The sequence below is a fragment of the Vipera berus genome, assembly GCF_964194415.1.
Source record: "Vipera berus genome assembly, chromosome: 3".
In the NCBI taxonomy this organism is placed as follows: Eukaryota; Metazoa; Chordata; class Lepidosauria; order Squamata; family Viperidae; genus Vipera; species Vipera berus.
The window spans coordinates 90,759,428-90,780,849 of record NC_138204.1 but is presented as its reverse complement, the minus strand read 5'-3'; the positions used below and the strand labels follow the sequence as shown (position 1 = coordinate 90,780,849).

Here is a 21,422-nt window from a genome sequence, read left to right as displayed (position 1 = left end):
TTTTAACCCATTTTAACCTATTTAAACCTAGTTTTAAACATTTTTAAACCTGTTTTAACAAACCTGAATGGGGAAAAGGAGGAAGAGACAGCACTCTGCAACAGAGAGTTTATCCAAGCCATTGAAGCAGCAGAAAATGGACCATTATATTGCAAACAGTCTGTTCCAGTAAGTAAATCATTCGCAGGCACATTATCAGATAAATTTAATTTATGTGACTCATTGGAATGGGACTTACAAACCGAACTGGAGAGCAAACAGCGTGTAGAGATGTCCTCCTCCCTCTCGGAGAATGGCTCCCCTCCTTGGAACCCAGCAGCAGCCTTTTTTGCACAGGAGGGAGATGTAACAAATTTAAAGGGGGAAAATGTGACAGACTTCCTCTGTAGAGAATGTTTGCTTACAGCTCAAACTGTAAACTCAATATATGATCTTTTGTCAATTGTCATAAATAAGGTTGACTGCCTGAAAGAATCTTTCGCAAAGTTTGATAGGAGCTACCCAAATACCGTAGAAGAACTTGGGAGGACAACCATGGATAGACATGGGATGGCTAATTCAGAGAATGAAAGTAGAGAAGGACCTTGTCTTCCTTCCAAAAATTTGAACACCCATAGAGAAAACTCTCAATCAGGCAAAGGCCTAAGAGATGACCAATATAACTGCAGTCTGCAAACTAACCAGGTTACTTTGCAAATTTATGACAAGAGAGTAAATAGAGGGCATTGGAGCAATAGAGAAGCTATTAGGCTGTCCCTGAGCCAGCTGCTTCGCTGTGAATTCACTCTGATAGATCTGTTACATGCAGAGTGGCTGCCAGCAAGAACACAATGTATTAGAATTCTCTTGTCGTTCAAGCAGCCCACAATTCCCTCCATGCTCTTCAGAATGAAGCCCTTTCTGAGCATCTTTTCAATATTTCCAATAAGGGTCTTTTGCTCAGACAAAGTGTGCCCACTCCTGAAACAGCGTCACCAAGAGGGAACCGTCACTTTAAATCCAGGCTGCAACAGCCCTCACACTACTAAGCCTGAGGCTGCTGCAACTGAACTGACCCTGAGAAGGCAAAGGAGCAATATACAAACTGTGTTACCCACAGCTGCAGGAACTGCTGAGGATGTGCCAGAGGAAATTCTGATTGACCTATTCAGTGCATTGCCGGAACCTGAGTAAGTTAATATCATTCAAAGATTGGATGACCTAAAAGAGGCACTGACAACAACTCAATCTACAGCAAAGCCTCTATTTAATTTGGTTCCACTAATCACGCACCCTTGTGACAATATATTTAATCAACCATCTGCCCTTACCTCAATAGTAAAAAAAGGTACTGTCACACAGGCTGACAATGGGGTAACTGCACTGACTGACCCAGCCTCTGAGAAACAACTGAAAGACAAAGGGCTTAATCACACAGTGCCCCCTAAGCTGACAAACACTAAGGATATAATACAGATTCCATCCTCATTTGATTTAGAAGTTCCCACAACATCTTTTCACAAGATGAATCCTCAGCTACGCCCCTCCAAAAATGGACATAAATCTACATTTATAGACTTAAGCCAGAGTACCTGCCCATTGGAAAAAAAGTCATTCTTGGAGCAAGAGCAGAGGCACACTGGCAACCGAGATATAGAGGAGCAATAACAAGTCCTGCAACCCACAAGGAGAAATATCGAACCTTATAACAACTGTGCTTATATGGGAAACATACATGATATCAACATGGCTCCAATGTCACGTTGACATCTGGCATTTTTGCCATCTAGCCAGTCAACCAAGCCAGACCACCTTGCCTCCAATAACCCCATACAGTTGATGACCTGGAACGTAGCTGGCTAGAAACGGATGGTTGATAGTGGACTAATGAGCTTCCTCTCTAGATTTGACGTAATAGCCTTTCAAGAAACCTGGTTAACTGAAGTGAATGAACAAGTACAACTGCCAGGCTTTCAGGGATGGGCCTCCTGAGCCTAAAAAACAAAGAACAAAGGGAGACCCTCTGGTGGGCTATGCATTCTTATAAAGCAAGAGTTGCAATGGCAGGGGGAGAAATTATATAACGAAGATAAGTATCCGTACTTCCTAGCTGTCAAATTTGAGTATGACCAGTTAGAGTTAATATTGGTAAATGTGTATATTCCTCCAAGAACATCCCAGCACTATAATTCTGAATACTGGATGGGCTTGGAAGTTATCCTAGAAGATATATCTGTACTGTACCCTCAGTCCATAGTGGTATTACTAGGAGATCTGAACACTAGGCTGGGTCTGTCTCTGTATGAGCTTGCCCAGAAGAAGGGAATCCCGGGGGAGTTCTTTGATAACCATCCTCAATGGCTCTCAAGAGACTGTAAAAGTAATGCCACTGGCTTGCTCCTAGTCTCCTTAATTTTTAAGGGTAACCTCCAAATTTTGGGGGGTAAGGATAAGAATTACACATACCCTTATACATATCACTCGCCCAATTCAAGTAGTGTACTGGATCTCTTTTGCATGTCTAGAGATAAGGCTGACCTCTTTTTGGAGGTCACAGTACACCTTAGCGACAATAGTGACCATCAACCTATAAGCGTGACATTGCAAGGCTGCTCAGATTTAAGACCATATAACATGGCTGACAGATGGCTCACCAAAAAGGTAGAGGTGACCCAAAATAAAAGGTTAATTTGGGCCAAAGTTGATACTAAGGCAATATTAGAATGCCTGAAAACAGAGAATGCTACTAAGTGGGCTAGAACAATCCAGTCATCTATTACTGACTGGATGTCAGCCTTCAATGCATTCTCCAATCTCTGTAATATACTGAAAAAACACCTAACAGCTAAACCTACTACAAAAAGAGCCCAAGTGGGTAGACCTCGCTGGTTTGATCCTGATTGCCAGTGACTGAAAAAGAAATTGAAGGCAGCCATGACGCTTGCCCAGAGGAATCCTACTGCCCATATACAAGCTAAGATGCTGCACACAAGAAGGGAATATAAAAAAACCTATGATTAAAGAAAAAAGGTTTTGCCATTTCAATCTGGTCAGGACTCGAGTTGGCTTCCGGAAGTCATAACTCAGTATTATTTTGGCACTCTGTAGCAGGTATCCTGAAGGAACGGAGATTTGTGTTCAACATACCAATCTCTGCTGCGGACTGGGAGAATTATTATCAGTGCTTGTTTGCCCCCACCAAACCGGTAAAGAAACTATATTTAAACAGTGATTTAGTAAACCCTAGAACTCCCCCCCACTTGGCCACCAGTCTCAGAAAAGGAGATACAGTCCATCATCAAAAGCTTAAAGAGCAATAAAGCCGCAGGCGAGGATTTTTTACCAGCAGAATTATTTAAGAAATTTCCCAATTGGTGGGGCCCTGTATTAGCAGGTCTTTTTGCACACATAAATAACACCTGCCATATACCAGACGGGTGGAAGATGGCAATAGTTGTCCCCATATATAAAAAAGGGAATAAAAAGGATCCTAGTAACTACAGGCCCATCAGCCTGATTGACATTGTAGCAAAATATATGCTAGGTACCTTTTGAACAGAATAGAAATCTGGGTAGAGAAAAGCAACATCCTCACAGAAGAACAAGCAGGTTTTAGACAAAACAGATCTACGATTGATAACTGCTTTGTCTTGAACCATCTAATTGTCAAATATGCCTATAACAGGAGACCCCTGTTTGCTGCTTTCATAGACCTTACAGCAGCATTTGATATGGTAAATAGAGAAGTACTATGGAGTAAATTAACATCCCTTCAAATAGAACCCAGACTCCTGGCTTTGATTAAAGCCCTTTACACAAGTACCTGTTTGAGGGTGCAGTATGGGGTTAATGGGGCCCTAACAGGATTTACCCAAATAAAGGGATAAGGCAAGGGTGTATCCTGGCTCCATTATTATTTAATTTATACATCAATCACTTGCCTGGGTTAATGAAGGATACCATGGTATACATGCCAATGATCCTAAATACTTACTGTAACAGCTTGCTTTATGCTGATGATATGATTTTATTATCATACAAGTAGGATTACGTAGGCTATTAAGAAGATTCAGCTCTTATTGCCAGGATAACTCCCTAATCATTAGCAAATCTAAATAAAAAATAATGGTGTTTGGAAGAGACCATCAGAGACATAAGTGGCAATTAGATGGTGAACCAATTGAACAAGTTTACACCTTTGTATATTTGGGTGTAACTCTTTCCAAGACTGGATCTTGGGCCTGCCATCATCAATGGAGTACATTTAGAGCAAAAGCCTGTTCGAATTTACTTCTCAAACTAAAGAACCATAGTTACCCAGGGTCCCTAGCCCCATTAATCAAGGTTTATAAGGCTAAGGTTACCACAATGCTTTTGTATGGAGCAGAAATTTGGGGTCTTTACTCAACCACAGTTCTAGAACAAACACAGTCCCAGAATATGAGATGTATTTTGGGTGTAGATCCAAGAACATCTGCTGCAGCAGTTAGAGCTGAATTAGTAATTCATACAATTCAGGCATTATCTAAAATTAGAGCTTATAACTACTGGTGCAAAGTTAATGAAATGGAGACTGATAGACACCCCAAGTTATGCCTACTAGAACAAATAAAACTACAATCACAAATCTCCTGGATCACCAAACTAACAAATTTTGTAAGAAGCTGTGGCCTTCCCATCTCTTGCATAACAGGAGAACAATCCAAAAAAGAGTTGCCCAAAGAATTAAGGATATAGAAGCACAAACTGATATAGCTAGCTATCCTTGGTAAGGTGGGTAACTTGAAATGGCTGAGTAAATACAAACATACTTTTCAAGTAGACAGTTATTTGAAGTCACAACTCCCAAAACATCTCAGGGAGATATTTACGCGAGCGAGATTCGAACAGCTTGACACAATGGTCAGATATGGGAGATTTCATGCTATACTCTATAATGAACGTCTCTGTATTTGCGGAGCAGCAGAAGTAGAAGACCTGGCTCACATCCTATTTGACTGTTGCCTATATAAGAGGGTGAGAGACAGTTATCTTGGTCTATATACCAAACAAGTGACCCATTGAGATCCCCATATCAAAACACCTTATGTCCAGCCAGAACTTGAAAATAACCTTTAATGTAGCACAGTACTTAAAAAAATGGTCCAGTTGAGATCTGCATATGTGGGGCTGATTGGGGTAGATTGTACATTAATACAATTTCATTTTAGATTGTGTTTTATTACCATTTCATTTTAAATTGTATTTTATTCTAATTCCATTTTCAATTGTATTTTATCAAATTCCATTTTAAATTGCTTTTATCAAATTTTAGTAACAATTTGTGCTGGAACTTCGCACTTTGATATGGCCCAAGGGCTAATCAATAAAGTTGTGTATGTTTGTAATTCCTCTCTGGATGAAGAGAAGACTTGGGATTGCCCACAAGTGCTCCAGGTGGTTACTCTTTGTGAAGAATCTACAAGACAGCAGTCTCCAGAGCTTTTAAAACTCTGAGAGATGAGGGAAAGCCATCTTTGTTCAAACTGCAATTGATGCCTTTGTGGACACTGGATTCCAAACAACATTTGTTAAGTGTTTCATAGTATTTGGAATCTTGGGATTGACATGTTTTACAGTATTCAGTGAGTTCCTTTCAATTCTTAACAAACAAAATTTTAAATAAAAGTTTAAGGCCTTTTTATTTTAGCAAAATGATTAGAACATTGCTTATGAAAAAATATAATGGACATAGGGTCCAGAGCTTGGAATTAATTATAAAATCCTGCCTGTGGGGTGGAACCAGAAGGAACTAAAGATTACAAATAAAAGACAAGAACATTTAAAATTGATTTACTAATACAGAATGGAGCAAAGTATTTTAACATTGGGCCTATTGAAGGCCATTTGTGAACAATCGACAAAAGTTAATTTTAAGAGTCCCTGTCTCTGTAGATAGATTGCATTTAAACAATGTTTTGGAAGAACAAGTTCCACTGTACAAGACTTAGACTGATCTTTAAATGGAGTTAAAAATGACAGATATTGAATATTTGGAATGTATGGAAAAAGATGCTACACTAAATATATAAATAAAACCTGCTGATGTCTTAATTATTAAAAGTCATATAAAAGTAACAAGCCAAAAGACCTGGATAATTTTCCTGTACTGGATTTTCAAAAGGCACTTGCTAAAACTTTGAAGCATTTTATGAGACAGGACAAAGAAAAAATGAAAAGAAATCAGGTTCTAGGTCATTATTTCAAGGGATTAAAGATCAAGATGGTTAAATGGAAGGAATATAAAGTTGTTTTATTTAACTAAGGTTAAGTTATTATCTCTGATAACCCTTAATGGATTTTGGTTGATCAGGACTAAAATGGGAGGTTTTGAGGATTTGTTTATAGACAATAGATGAGATATAAGAACAAAACATTGTTTGCTGTATTGTAAGAAAAGCTATACTTGTTTAAACTTAAAATTGTTTATGCTTGTGATGAAAAGAAAAATCATTTATTTTTATATGGCTTATTTATCCCTCTATAATCTTATTTTCTATTTTTTATTTTCTGGACTTTCTATTTTTTCATTTCACCCTTTTATTATTTTTTTAGGTTCTATTACTTTTTATCTTTTTAATTGTAATGCATAATACCACTTTATAATGCCTTTGTAAGGCCACACCTGGAATAGTCAGGGCTTTTTTTCTCATAGAACGCTCAGAACAGCGTTCCAGCACCTTTTTTTCTGCAAAAAAAGCTCCCTCTATTGGCTTTACGAATAGGCAATCTTGGCCCTTTTTTATGACTCGTGGACTTCAACTCCCATAAATCCTGAGCCAGCCACGCTGAGGAGAAAGAGAGAGGTTTCCAAGCTGAGCCATGCTGGCTCAGGAATTCTGGGAGTTGAAGTCATTGAGTCATAAAAGAGCCAAGGTTGCCTACCCTGCACTAGAGGAGGACATTAAAATTATTTACAAGGTTACTTCTTTAGGAACTAAACTTTTACAATCTAAAACAGCTAATTCAAAAAAGCCAACAGGAAAGAACCTCACATTTTTCATCTGCTTCTGTCTTTTGGAAGGTAAAATTAGATAACAAAATAATCTACTTCCTGTGTTAACATCTCTGCAGTGAAATCAATAAAGGTAACAGGAAAGAAATGAGAAACATTTTTCTCAATGTAATATGTCTAATTTAGCTGATGCTAGAAAAAAATAGTATCTTTTGTACATACTCTATTACAACTAAACCACTTTAAATTAAACAATTCTTAAGAATGAAATATTCTTAATTTGGACTGTACTTTTACTGTTTGGACTGTTGTGTGTTTTGAAAAATAGATTATTTAGAATCTAGTTATGTTGCACATCAGTCTTTAAATAATTAACCTAGTATATACATAACAATATATGATGTTTTCCCTGGTGAGCTTAACATCAATAACAACATTTATTAAAAAGGCTAAAATAATTTCTGGTGGTATTATCTGTACATTAAAATTTTGTTTAGTCACAATCTTTCACTTTTCACATTCTGGACAAGCAGTGGTCATGTATCCTAGCAAAAGATGTTACATATGTGCATAAGCGTAGTCAGTAGCATATGCCTTTTTAAAAATATCAAACATGCAAAGAAACAAAAATAAGTCCAAAATATCTGTATTACATCCAGAAATGCCAACTTTGCAACCAATATTTCTCATCCATAACTATGGCACCCTAAGGATACCTGCATACATGCAAATGCTTCTCTGGGATCAGTAACGCAGGAGGGATTACTTTTTCCTTCCAGTAACGGATTGCTGGGAAATACCAAACATGGCCTTGAGAATTCCAATGTTTGTTACAAATTTTTCTGGATGTAGTTGGAAAGAGGCTGTTTGGCGCCAGAGACCACTGCCACGAGGAACACAGCTCTGGATTGGGGTTCAGAGCAGCTCTGGGTGGGGGCTCAGCATGGGCCGTGGTGTGTCAACTGCATGGAGGGGAATCCCCATGGCAGCTGTGGAGAGGGGAATCCCCACGACATGTGGCTCTGAGCCGCAGGGGTGGGGGTGCAAAGGATGGGCAGCGATGCTGTAGCAAGACACCGGCATTGCTCACAGTGACAGCACCTCTGAGTTCCAGCACCTTTTTTTTTTAGAAAAAAAGCACTGGGAATACTGCATCCAGTTTTGGTCACCAGGATATAAAAAAGATGTTGAGACTCTAGAAAGAGTGCATAGGAAAGCAACAAAAATGATTAGGGGACTGGAAGCTAAAACATATAAGGAACAGTTGCTGAACTTGGATATGTCTAGTTTAATGAAGAGAAGGACTAGGGGTGACATGATAGCAGCGTTCCAATATCTCAGGGGCTGCCACAAGAGGGAGTCAAGCTATTCTCCAAAGCACCTGAAGGCAGGACAAGAAGCAACAGATGGAAACTAACCAAAGAGAGAAGCAACCTAGAACTAAGGAGAAATTTCCTGACAGTGAGAACAATTAATCCGTAGAACAACCTGCCTCCAGAAGTTATGAAGAGATTGGACAACCATTTATTTGAAATGGTATAGTGTTTCCTGCCTGAGCAGTGGGGTGGACAAGATGACCTCCAAGGTCCCTTCCAAGACTGTTGTTCTAATTCTAATTCTAATAAAATTATTATAAAAGAAAAAGTTTTAGTCTAACGAGGACCACTATTTCTTTTTCACTTTAGATTCCTGTTCTTATCAGTGTCCTTAGTTGTAGGATTTCTGTAGCAGATGTCAGGCAGGCTTAGAACTGTATGCTTGAGGGAACAGATAACAAGTGAAAGAATGATAGTTATAGGGAAATAGCCTGTCCTTACTATACAGCTTATTGTTTCATTCTAAACATGGTAAAAATTTGATGGCTTTGAGGTGGAGTTGAAGAGTTATGTAACTTGCTATATAAAATGAAGACTTTGCATCTGTAATCATTACTGCAAAATAATGAAAATAGTTTATATAACCTTTCTTGTTTCATAGTACGGTCTTACGTATTGATATGCTCAAACCATTTAGATGATTTTTAAGGAATAGTCTCCTGCATCCTAGACCGTATCAGACATTAAGTGAAATGGCAAGTGCATTTTTTTTTTACTGTGGTGATGCCAGTTCTGGTTAAAGAAATAATATGACTATTTTCCAATGTCATTTTTTCCATCTAAAAAGATATACATGAGAAATATTTACTGCTGTCTTTTCTTTTTCCACATTGTAGGGGATCGTTAGGGGAGCTGAACTATATTTTTAAATGTGGACATTATTTCTTGTTTCTTATATGTTATGCACATATTATTCTTGTGCCCAGTATTCTTCTACTAGGTCTGTTTTGCCAAGTGTGAGGGCAGTGATCAGGTGCCAGGCAATTCTTTTGGATCCAGAGACAATGAACATTCCAGTAAATAAAGGGATTTTAAGCTTTATTATTAGTTCAAGAAAACTGATTTAAAACCAAAACATAAAAAAACCTTACATACCAAGCAAGATGATACCCAAATCTTTTACAAGCTTCCAGGAGCTCCTTCATAAGAATAAAAGAGATAACAGAGATATCCCAAGGACAGCCAGTTTACACAGCACCCAGTGATATGCCTAGGTTTTTATCAAAACCTGACAACATGACTTCATGGTCCTGCTATGGTCAGGAGACTGCAAGATCTGACTTTGACTAGGTAGCACATGACTCTGGGATGAGAATCAAAAGTCTGAGAAAAATGTTAAAGCTATATGAAGATTCCTCCTCCCTCTTCTCCTTTATTTAGTAAATGAGTAAAAATACCAAGCAGTTTAGCTCAGAATGAACTCTAAACTGCTAGACTTTTCTTAATATGGAGGAGAAATCAAAGTATGTCACTGAACTCCTTGAAATAACAATGGTCTTCTGCATTGCCACTGCACAGTCATATAATTGATATGGATTAAATCAAAGGGAAAAAAGATTGATATCGATTAAATCGAGAAAAAATCAGCTCTATCTCCTGCTTATAAGCCTGGGTCTAAAATAAAGTGCTGCTTGTTACCATGTTTGTTCATTTGGATGTTCCTGCCAGGCTCTCAATAACAATGTATAGTTCGGAAAAACATTAAAAAAATTCAAAATAACATGGGATAAAGGTTATTATTTAAAACAACTCATTTAATCAGCAGTTATGTCTTGGAATCGATCAAATGAATGAGATTGTTTTTGTTTTGTTTTGTTTCAATAGGAGAGTATTGGATTGATCCTAACCAAGGGTGTACCGGGGACTCTTTCAAAGTATACTGTAACTTCACAGCTGATGGGGAAACTTGCATCTATCCAGATAAGAAATCAGAGGGAGTAAGTACCGAAATAGTACTTCTTGGAAATAGTTCTTGCTTGAATCAAGATCATGGCTAAAATAAACAAACAAATAAACAAAAATGCAGTCCCTTTTTTATCTGGCTTGATTAAGTGTGGCTTTTCAAGAAAGCAACCAGATAAATGTATATATTCAAACCTTATTTTTCTTAATATAAACATTTGAAATATGTCACCATGCTTTGCTGAACCAAGAATTATAGGGTTCTGCTGAGTTCTCAGTTCTGCTATACATATTTGTTAAGAAGATCCATTTACCTAGTGTTACTATTTATGGAAATCAAATCACACTTTTTGGATTATTGATCATCATAGTAAGGTTATTCCAGCCATAATATTTTTTTAAAAAAAACAAGTAACTAGACTTAGATAAATCTTTTATTTGCTCTAGCATGGATTCTCATGTTTGGAATATTATTATAAAATCAAATGCTACTGCTCTTCAGTTGTTGTTGTTAGTTGCGAAGTCGTGTCCGACCCATCGCGACCCTATGGACAATGTTCCTCCAGGCCTTCCTGTCCTCTACTATCTTCTGGAGTCCATTTAAGCTCACGCCTACTGCTTCAGTGACTCCATCCAGCCACCTCATTCTCTGTCGTCCCCTTCTTCTAGTGCCCTCAATCTTTCCCAGCATTAAGCTCTTCTCCAGTGAGTCCTTCCTTCTCATTAGGTGGCCAAAGTATTTGAGTTTTAGCTTCAGGATCTGGCCTTCTAAAGAGCAGTCAGGGTTGATCTCCTCTAGGACTGACCGGTTTGATCGCCTTGCAGTCCAAGGAACTCGCAGGAGTCTTCTCCAGCACCATAGTTCAAAGGCTTCAATTCTTTGGCGCTCAGCCTTTCTTATGGTCCAGCTTTCACTGCCATACATTGCAACTGGGAAGACCATAGCCTTGACTATACGCACTTTTGTTGACAGGGTGATGTCTCTGCTTTTTAGTGTGCTGTCTAGATTTGCCATGGCTTTCCTCCCAAGGAGCAAGCGTCTTTTAATTTCTTGGCTACAGTCCCCATCTGCAGTGATCTTGGAGCCCAGGAAAATAAAATCTGTCACTACCTCCATTTCTTCCCCATCTATTTGCCAGGAATTGAGAGGGCCAGATGCCATGATCTTGGTTTTCTTAATGTTTAATTTCAATCCAAGTTTTGCACTCTCCTTCTTCACCCGCAACAAGAGGCTCTTTAGTTCTTCTTCACTTTCTGCCATTAGAGTGGTATCATCTGCATATCTTAGGTTGTTGATGTTTCTTCCGGCAATCTTAATTCCAACTTTTGATTAATCTAGCCCTGCCTTTCTCATGATGTGCTCTGCATATAAGTTAAACAGGCAAGGCGACAGTATACAGCCTTGCCGGACTCCTTTCCCAATTTTGAACCAATCAGTGGTTCCGTGTCCAGTTCTCACTGTTGCTTCTTGGCCCGCATATAGATTTCTCAAGAGACAAATAAGATGGTCTGGTATACCCATCTCTTTAAGGACTTGCCAGAGTTTGTTATGATCCACACAATCAAAGGCTTTAGCATAGTCAATGAAGCAGAAGTAGATGTTTTTCTGGAACTCTCTAGCTTTCTCCATGATCCAGCGTAAGTTAGCAATTTGATCTCTAGTTCCTCTGCCTCTTCGAAATCCTGCCTGTACTTCTGGTAGTTCTCGATCCACATACTGCTGGAGTCTAGCTTGTAGGATTTTAAGCATAACTTTACTAGCATGAGAAATGAGTGCAATGGTGCGATAGTTTGAACATTCTTTGGCACTGCCTTTCTTTGGAATTGGAATGTAAACTGATCTTTTCCAATCCTGTGGCCACTGTTGAGTTTTCCAAATTTGCTGGCAAATTGAGTGTAGCACTTTTACTGCATCGTCTTTTAAGATTTTGAATAGCTCAGCTGGAATACTGTCACCTCCACTAGCTTTGTTGTTGCTCAGCTTTTCTAAGGCCCACTTCACTTCACATTCTAGGATGTCTGGCTCGAGGTCAGTGACCACCTCATTGTGATTATCAGGGACGTTAAGCTCATTCTTGTATAGTTCTTCTGTGTAATTTTGCCACCTCTTCTTAATCTCTTCTGCCTCTGTTAGGTCCCTGCCATTTTGGTCCTTTATCATGCCCATTTTTGCATGAAACGTTCCTTTCATCTCTCCAATTTTCTTGAAAAGATCTCTGGTCCTCCCTATTCTATTGTTTTCTTCTATTTCTTTGCATTGTTCATTTAAGAAGGCATTCTTATCTCTTCTAGCTATTCTTTGGAATTCTGCATTTAATTGGGCATATCTTTCTTTTTCTCCCTTGCCTTTCGCTTCCCTCCTTTCCTCAGCTATTTGCAAAGCTTCCTCAGACAGCCATTTTGCTTTCTTGCATTTCTTTTTCTTTGGGATGGTTTTGGTTGCTACCTGTTGTACAATGTTGCGAACCTCTGTCCATAGTTCTTCAGGCACTCTGTCTATCAGATCCAATTCCTTAAATCTATTTGTCACCTCAACTGTATATTCAACAGGGATATGATTTAATTCATACCTGACTGGCCTAGTGCTTTTCCCTACTTTCTTCAGTTTAAGCTTAAACTTTGCAAGGAGAAGCTCATGATCTGAGCCACAGTCAGCTCCTGGTCTTGTTTTTACTGACTGTATAGAGCTTCTCCATCTTTGGCTGCAGAGCATATAGTCAATCTGATTTCTGTGTTGACCGTCTGGTGATGTCCATGTGTAAAGCCGTCTCTTGGGTTGTTGGAAAAGAGTGTTTGCTATGACCATCGTATTCTCTTGACAAAATTCTATCAGCCTGTGCCCTGCTTCATTTTGTACTCCAAGGCCAAACTTGCCTGTTATTCCGCTTATCTTTTGGCTTCCTACTTTAGCATTCCAATCCCCCATGATGATAAGGACATCATTTTTGGGTGTTAGTTCTATAAGGTGCTGTAGGGCTTCATAGAACCGGTCAATTTCATCCTCTTCAGCACTGGTGGTTGGGGCATAGACTTGGACTACTGTGATATTGAATGGTTTGCCTTGGATTCGAACTGAGATCATTCTGTCATTTTGAGGATTGTATCCCAGTATTGCTTTTCCTATTTTTTTATTGACTATGAAGGCTACTCCATTTCTTCTGAGGGATTCTTGCCCGCAGTAGTATACCTGATGGTCATCTGAATTAAATTCACCCATTCCTGTCCATTTTAGTTCGCTGATACCTAAGATGTCAATGTTTAGTCTTGTCATCTCTTGTTTGACCACGTCCAGCTTTCCTTGATTCATGGATCTTACATTCCAGGTTCCTATGGAGAAAAAATCTTTACAGCATCGGACTTTCCTTTCACCACCAGACATATCCACAGCTGAGCGTCCTTTTGGCTTTGGCCCAGTCGCTTCATTCTTTCTGGCGCTACTAGTACTAGCCCTCTGCTCTTCCCCAGTAGCATATTGGACGCCTTCCGACCTGAGGGGCTCATCTTCCAGCGTCATATCGTTTTGCCTTTTAGTACTGTCCATAGGGTTTTCATGGCAAAGATACTGGAGTGGGTTGCCATTTCCTTCTCCAGTGGATCACGTTTTGTCAGAACTCTCTGCTATGACCTTTCCGTCTTGGGTGGCCCTGCACGGCATAGCTCATAGCTTCATTGAATTACGCAAGCCCCTTCGCCACGACAAGGCAGTAATCCATGAAGGGGCTCTCCAGTAACTATTATCAAATCAAATGTTACTGCTCCTCAGAGTGCATTACACTTGGAGCAGGGTGAAGGTAGTCCTCAACTTATTACTGTAATGGAGTCCAGAATTTCCCTCATAAATCATGATGGTCATAAGTCGAGGCACCCACATGACTGGAATTGAGCTTATGGCTTGTTTTGCAGCAATCAATATGCAGGCACCGTAGTCATTAAGTGAATGTTATGCTCATTAAGGGAGCCCATGTATTCCTATGAATGTTTTTTTGGCAAAAAAAAACCTGAAAAAGCAAAAAAAAACAAAAACCATGCAAGCATCTTGGTTATATGATGGCGGCACATCAGCCATAAAAATAACCCAGTTGCCAAGCACTTGAAATGCAGTCATGTGACCTTGGGGGGTGGGGTGGAGGCAGCCATTGGAAGTCTAGAACCGGCTCATAAGTAACTGTTGAGGTCTGCAGTAACTTTTAATGGTTACTAAGCAAGCAGTCATTAAAGCGAGGGTTACCTATATAAATCTTGTCAAATAAGTAAGAGCAGTTATTGGCATCCACAAAGCAGAAGAAAATGTAAAAGTCCTAAGAATTTGCAAAAAAAAACCAATCTGAAAGCCTCCCTTTCAGACACTGAATGTGCTGAGATAAAGAGATCTTTAAAGACCTATCTTTTATCTCTGCTCGTTGTTAATGGTCCGTTCCTGTGCCTCACAAGAAGATACAAGTGACAAGAGAACCAAAATGTAGTATTTGAAGAGAGCAAAATACAGTACAGTACCATCTGGGCTCACCCAGTGCCAAAGACTGCAAGCACAATCCCTTTCCCACAGATCTGCTGGAACAATCTAATCAATGTATTTAGTTATTTAATATGTTATCTGAGAACTTGATACAATTTTCTCTGCACAACTCTAAATATAATTAGAACTAGGCAGAAAGCCCAGGCTTTTTTTTTCTTTTCATTTTTTAAAAAAGAGATTAATTTAGCAGTGTTTATGTAAAACTCGGCTAATTCCCACTCATTTCTTGCTGACACAATTAACACTTGTGATTTCTTTCCTCCCTTACAGTTTAGGATTTCATCCTGGCCAAAGGAAAACCCTGGAACCTGGTTTAGTGAATTTAAGAGAGGCAAACTGGTAAATTACCTTTTGTTTTTTTACTTTAGAATTAGCATGCCAACCTAAAGGCACAAATCCTGTAAAGTTATCCTGAAACAAGTGTTGCTTTTTTTGCTAACACACAAAGTGTTGCATGCAAGTAGTGACTTTTGTGGGGAGATTCAGCATGAAGATACTCTAGGCCTCCTGCATCTTCAGGGGAAGAAAAAGGCCTGTGATTTTCTGAATAAATGATTCTGAAAACTCAGGTAGGGCAAAACACTCTGGGAATATTTGTATTTTTTATCAAGGACTAGAAGCAGATAAGAAATCAGGCTTAAATTTAAGTGCAGGAGCAGACAAATATTTTTTAGTCAAGTTCTAATCAAAGCAAGACAACAAAGAGTTATCCATTGGGAACACATAGAAAGTAATATTAAAGCAACTAGAGGATGGGATCATAACAAAATGGGCATCATTTTGGGATCCTAACAAAATGAGCATCAATACCTTTTTTTCTTCCTTCCTTCCTTCCTTCCTTCCTTCCTTCCTTCCTTCCTTCCTTCCTTCCTTCCTTCCTTCCTTCCTTCCTTCCTTCCTTCCTTCTTTCCTTCCTTCCTTCCCTCTCTCCCCTCCCTCCTTCCTTTCTCCCTCCCTCCCCTCCTCCCTCCCTCCCTTCCTTTCTTCCCTCCTTCCTTCCTTTCTCCCTCCCTCCGTCCCTTTCTTCCTTCTCTTGCTGTGAAAGATAACATAAAATGTAGTACTTTGAAATGACCTCTTTCAGAGGGCCATGTGTAGTTAGACAAAAGACCACATGTTTAGAGAGAGACTGCATTTTACATTAGAGGAATAGATGTTGGGAATTCCTCTTTTCTGCCTTTCAAAAACATTTTGTGTGACAGCTAAAATGTCCAAAATATATAACCTTTTCCATGCACTAAGATTTAAAAAAAGGACCTACATGTAGACTAGAACTAAATAAAACTTCATGTTTCTAGTCCATCTGATTTTCTATTGGCTACAGAGAATCTGTTACCTCAAACCAAAAACTTTAGATATCAGAAAAGAGTGGAAAAATGTTTTTCATTTAGTTATTATATTTTTACAGATGAAAATATATGCTTCTGAGATTTTCATGTATCAAAATAATTTGGTTGTCTTTGGATAATGTATACTTTGGCCTGAGTAGGAAAGCAGGTATCTATCATTTGCCAGTTAATTTTGGGCGGTCATGCCAGTTTCATTTGTTTTCAGTCTTAATCTGTACCATCCAAGTTCTGGAGAAGTCTGTGAGTTTTTAAAAAATATATATCCAATTTTTGATAGTTGATTTTTCCTAATCTATCAACTTTTATCTTATAGCTAAGCAAAAAATAATACTGGCAAATTTAGAAGAGTCACTCAGATATGACTCAAAAAGAATTCCACCCCATCTTCTCATTTAAATCTTCAACATGAGAATACCGTATATGTTAAAATGACCTCATTCCTTCAAAAGTTTCTCAGATACTGTACCTTTCCAAACGGTTCAAATTTTAGCTGAACATTACATTGCTTTCGTGTCTTCAAGGCACATACTTTCATCAGTACATCTTAGTTATGTCACTGTAAAACCTGCATCCAAAGTAACTCTGCATCCCCTGTGGCTGTTTTTCAAGTGCCACGATAAAGGAAAACAGTGTTTCTTCTGTCCTCTGCTGGATCCTTTAATATAACATTCTGAAATTAATTATACAGCTGACTACCTTGGAACTCTTTTCTAGTGATATTTACATCCCCATGCAGGTAGTCCTCAACTCATGATCATACTGAAGCCTGCCCATCGGTTGTAAATTGTGACAGTCATAAAATGGGTCATCATAGGATCAGCCCGATTTCACGATCTTTTTTTTACCTTTACTTAAGCAGGGACAATGGTCTTTAAGTGAGTGCCATGGTTGTTATGTGAACCAATGGTTTTCTAATGATGTGGTTTTGCCAAAAACCAGAAGCAAATGTTGGTCTTCAGCAAAGCTGTTCTTAAATGTGCTCATGTGACAGTGCAAATGGTCATAAATGCAGCTTGAAGTTTAGTGAGTGTAGGGGATGGTCCCAACTGTCAAAATTGTGAATCTAGGTGAAAAGGCTAGGTCCATTATAACTTTGAATGGTTGCTAAGCGATCAGTCATAAGTCAAGAACTATCCAGAGGTAGACTGAATACTGATCTCTGGGTCACACCACACTGTACATAATGCTGGTAGCTACTTGCATTTACCTCTGTTTATAGACTTATCTGGATCAGAGATTCTGTTACAATAGGGCAGAAATGGGCAATATAACATAATTTCATCAGTTATGTTCATTAAGTAATGAGTTATACAGGGTTCTTCCATACTCAGAAAAAAATAATTATTATCTGTATTATCAAGTATAAGTTATTCAGATCTCTATACAGACATATGCCTGTACAGGTAGTCCTCGACTTAAAACAGTTTGTTTAGTGACCGTTGAGTTACAATGGCACTGAAAAAAAGTGACTTATGACCATTTTTCACACTTACAATCTTTGTAGCAGCCCTATGATCATGTGATTCAGATGCCTGGCAACTACTTATGACCGTCGCTGGGTCCCAAGGTCCCAAGGTCATGTGATCCCTTTTGCAACCTTTTGACAAGCAAAATCAATGCAGAAGTCAGGTTCACTTAACAACCCTGTTACTATCACTTAATCCACTGCAGTGATTCACTTAACAACTATGACAAGAAAGGTCGTAAAATGGGGCAAAACTCACTTAACAAATGTTTCACTTAGCAACAGAAATTTTGGGCTCCATTGTGGTCGTACGTTGAGGACTACCTGTATAGACTTTCGATAGAGGAAAGCCTAGGAATGGTCTCCCTCACGTGGGAAAGCAGATACCTCAGAATTTAAATTTACTAAGAATTTAAACTGTGTCCTTGGGAGAATGCTGTTTGGACAAGGTTATCACATATTGTTTGCAATGGTTTTCAGCTTCTGATAATAAACAGGCAGACTGGGTGCATAATCATATAGCTTTGCTTAAAGGAAATATCTTTATTGATTCATTGCCTGCATTCTTAATGGGACAACAAACAGGTTTATGTCAGCTGATTTATACGAGGCCCGTTAATGTGTTTTGCTGTTGCATATTATCTTGTTTTGCACTTTGAAGAGCAAATTTATATATAGCTGTTTGCCTTTTTTTAATCTCCTTAGCTTTCTTATGTGGATGCTGAAGGCAATTCTATTAGCATGGTCCAAATGACATTCCTTAAACTACTAAGTGCCTCTGCCCGACAAAACTTCACTTACAACTGTCATCAGTCAGTAGCATGGCATGATGGCTCTTCTGACAGCTATGACAAAGCATTGAGGTTCTTAGGGTCAAATGATGAAGAGATGTCTTATGACAACAATCCGTACATCAAAGTGCTTCATGATGGCTGTGCAGTAAGTATAAGCCTTGGACATTTTTTTCCATCTTTAGTTGAGTTTTGTATTCAAATGAATTCAGCTTAATACCTTTCTTGCCCATATCTGTTTCTTTCTAAACATATTCTTTCATTTTTGTACCTTGTTCTTCGCAGTGTCAGTCTGTTTAAAGAATAACCCTGTAGAAGGGGGGGGGAATGTAATCCATAATGTAAGGCAAATAAAAGACAAAAACAATCAGACAGCAGGCTTCTGTAAATGCATTGACAAGGGAAGTCACTAGAGGAAAAAGTAAGGATTGGAGATAGCAAATGGAAAACATTTGTACTTTATTGTGTACTGCAAAAAATGAATAACAGTAATATTGCAAATGAAAGATCCCTTTGCACGCTTTAATACAACATGTGTCTAAAACAGAAAATAGAAGTGAAAGCAGTGCCAAACTGTCTAGTTTTTAAAAATTCTATCTTCATTTCTGATGAGCTACTGCTTGAGTTGGCACTGGCATCTGATAGTTATAGAATGATATTAAAGAATGTCTTAGAGACTTACACGTTTCCCAGGTACTGAATCATTACTCATTACAATCCCCACTATATTACATAATTTCATTTCTGTCTTGGAATTGCTTCTTTAACATCCAAATATTGAATTTGGATATGTAGTGAGAAATGTAAGGTAGGTAAAAGCAGACCCACGGGTGCAAAATAGGTGGCACCTGGCAGAGTGCTTGTGCTTCTGAGAAGGATCTGGGAATCCTGCAGAGCACAGATTAAGCAAGAGCCAGCAGGGTGCTGTAGCTGCCAAAAGAGACAATGTATTCGTGGAATCACTGAATCACTAGTCTTAAGCTGGATACGGTCCCCAGTTCTAGTCCTTGCAACACAAGAAGCTGAGAAACTGAGAAAGGCTGCAAGGAAGAGCAACAGAAATGTTGAGGGACTTGGAGCTTAAATCTGATGAAGAACTAGGTATGGTTAGTCTAAAGAAGAAAAGGCAAGGGAGCCTTAGCAGTATTCAATATTTGAGGGTCTGTCACAAGAGATATTCTCCTCAGTCCACAAAAGTAGGAGAAGAACAAATGAGCTTTTGGAGCTTTATAGAGGGAGATCCAATCACAAAATAAGGAGAATTTTTCTGACTGTGAGAGGTATTAAGCAATGGAACATCCTGGCTGCTGGGGTCATGGGTGCTCCAACAGAGGAGGTTTTCAACCAAAGGTTAGTCAACTATGAGAGCCATTTGTCTATCCTGCGTAGGAGTTGGACTAAAAGTGCTCTAAGATTTTTCCAACTCATTATTCTGTCATTCTCTAATTCTGTGCATTTAAATGAGCCATGGTCCTTTTCTCTCTCTTTTGCTCCAACCACCCTTGACATTTTTTTTTCTTTATTCAATACCACCTCCTTCCTTTTCTCTTGTTGGCAGAAATAGCTAGATACGAAGCAAAGACCTTTCTTCCCTGTTCCTTGAAAGCTAGTTGAGACTTGGACTAGAAGTGATATGTCTTTAGCACACTATTCCTTTGCATGATGATTTTTGACACTTTATCTAACCTTCATTACTACACTGACAAGTGAACCAGGGATGATAAATATAGATAATTATATTCACCTGGATTGTTCTCCGAAGTACCTAGTTAAGTTGCTACTTTTTGGAAATCTAGTCAAGATGCAAACTGACATTTCAGTTTAATTGGAGAAGAAATATCTCAGTCAAAAAATTCAACTATAGTCTTATTGGCTACACAACTACCTCCTTAGATAAACATAGACCATTTAAGACTCGTCTGATCTTTGCTGCATCAACAAGTATATTAACTGAATGTTATTTTGTTTTACAGTCAAGAAAAGGCTATGCAAAGACTGTTATGGAAATCAATACTCCCAAAATTGACCAGCTGCCTATCTTTGATGTGATGATTAATGACTTTGGTGATCAGAATCAGAAGTTTGGCTTTGAAGTGGGTCCAGTCTGTTTCCTTGGTTAAGTTTAGAGTAAAGAGCAAATCTTCAAGAAGAGAAATGTGCTAGGTGTCACCATACCAATTCACTTGTGCCATGTGTAAGTTTTAAATAAGAATGGAATAGATGTGTTTCACCAAATATGTATGTCTTTTTTAGAAAACACCCACTGACTGCCCTTTTTGGAGCAGAATCACATGACTTAAATTTATTTGGCAAATGATGAATGATCCTGTATCACCGACAGGCAAGTTCATCTTATGAATGTCCTCCACCAACCTATCCTTCTTTACCCACCTATGTTCCTTTTTATTTTTATTTTTTTGGTGCTGTAAAATTGAATGGTGCTCCTTTTTTTTTACAACGTAAGAGGTGCTAAGAAGATATGTTTAATAAACTGTAATTATTCTGTGTACAGTACAGTGCTGTCCAGTGTCTGTTTCTAAAACTTGCATGCATCCCTGAATTGCAACTGGCTGTTACCTTATCCTAATTTCAAAAATCACATTTCAGTACCGTGTATGTATTATGAAAAATAAAGCTGTAATTTCCAATGAAGTCCCACTCCATATTTTTCTGATTAATAATATGACAATGTACCGTCTTTGTATATATTGGTCTCTAGAGTTGTGTTATTTGAAGTCAGTGACAAAACCTCAGGTCCAGGCAGAACTGGAAACAAAGGAGCAGCACCTTTTTGTGCTACAACTATCTTGCAATAAGGAATTCCAAGAAGGATCCCAAGGGCCCGTTGAGATACTCCCACAAGATGCCATACATCATTTCAAGACCATAAGCAAGTTGCGTTGGTTGGTGGTGGTTATCTTTCACGTTGGCATGGGAAAATGTGCTTTGTTAAATTAAATGCGCAAAAGATGCAAGGAAAGGCCCTGTTGCTCTAGCGCAGGTTCTTCGTACTGTATTCTGACAATATGGGGAGTTACAAGCCAGATGGA

The 21,422-nt window shown here is 38.7% G+C and overlaps 1 protein-coding gene across 1 annotated transcript in view; it reads left to right on the top strand.

The window, feature by feature from the left end:
• Positions 1-20,937, top strand: part of COL11A1 (collagen type XI alpha 1 chain) — a gene marked incomplete at its 5' end in the record, with an annotated part of 296,431 nt that extends 275,494 nt beyond the window's left edge. Inside the window, 4 exons of the mRNA XM_081322302.1 lie at positions 10,174-10,286; positions 15,038-15,106; positions 18,287-18,520; positions 20,346-20,937. Of these exons, the coding sequence (XP_081178428.1) occupies positions 10,174-10,286; positions 15,038-15,106; positions 18,287-18,520; positions 20,346-20,492 (563 nt within the window). The 3' untranslated portion in view covers positions 20,493-20,937. The remainder of the gene's footprint in view (positions 1-10,173; positions 10,287-15,037; positions 15,107-18,286; positions 18,521-20,345) is intronic.
• Positions 20,938-21,422: the final 485 nt, after the last annotated feature.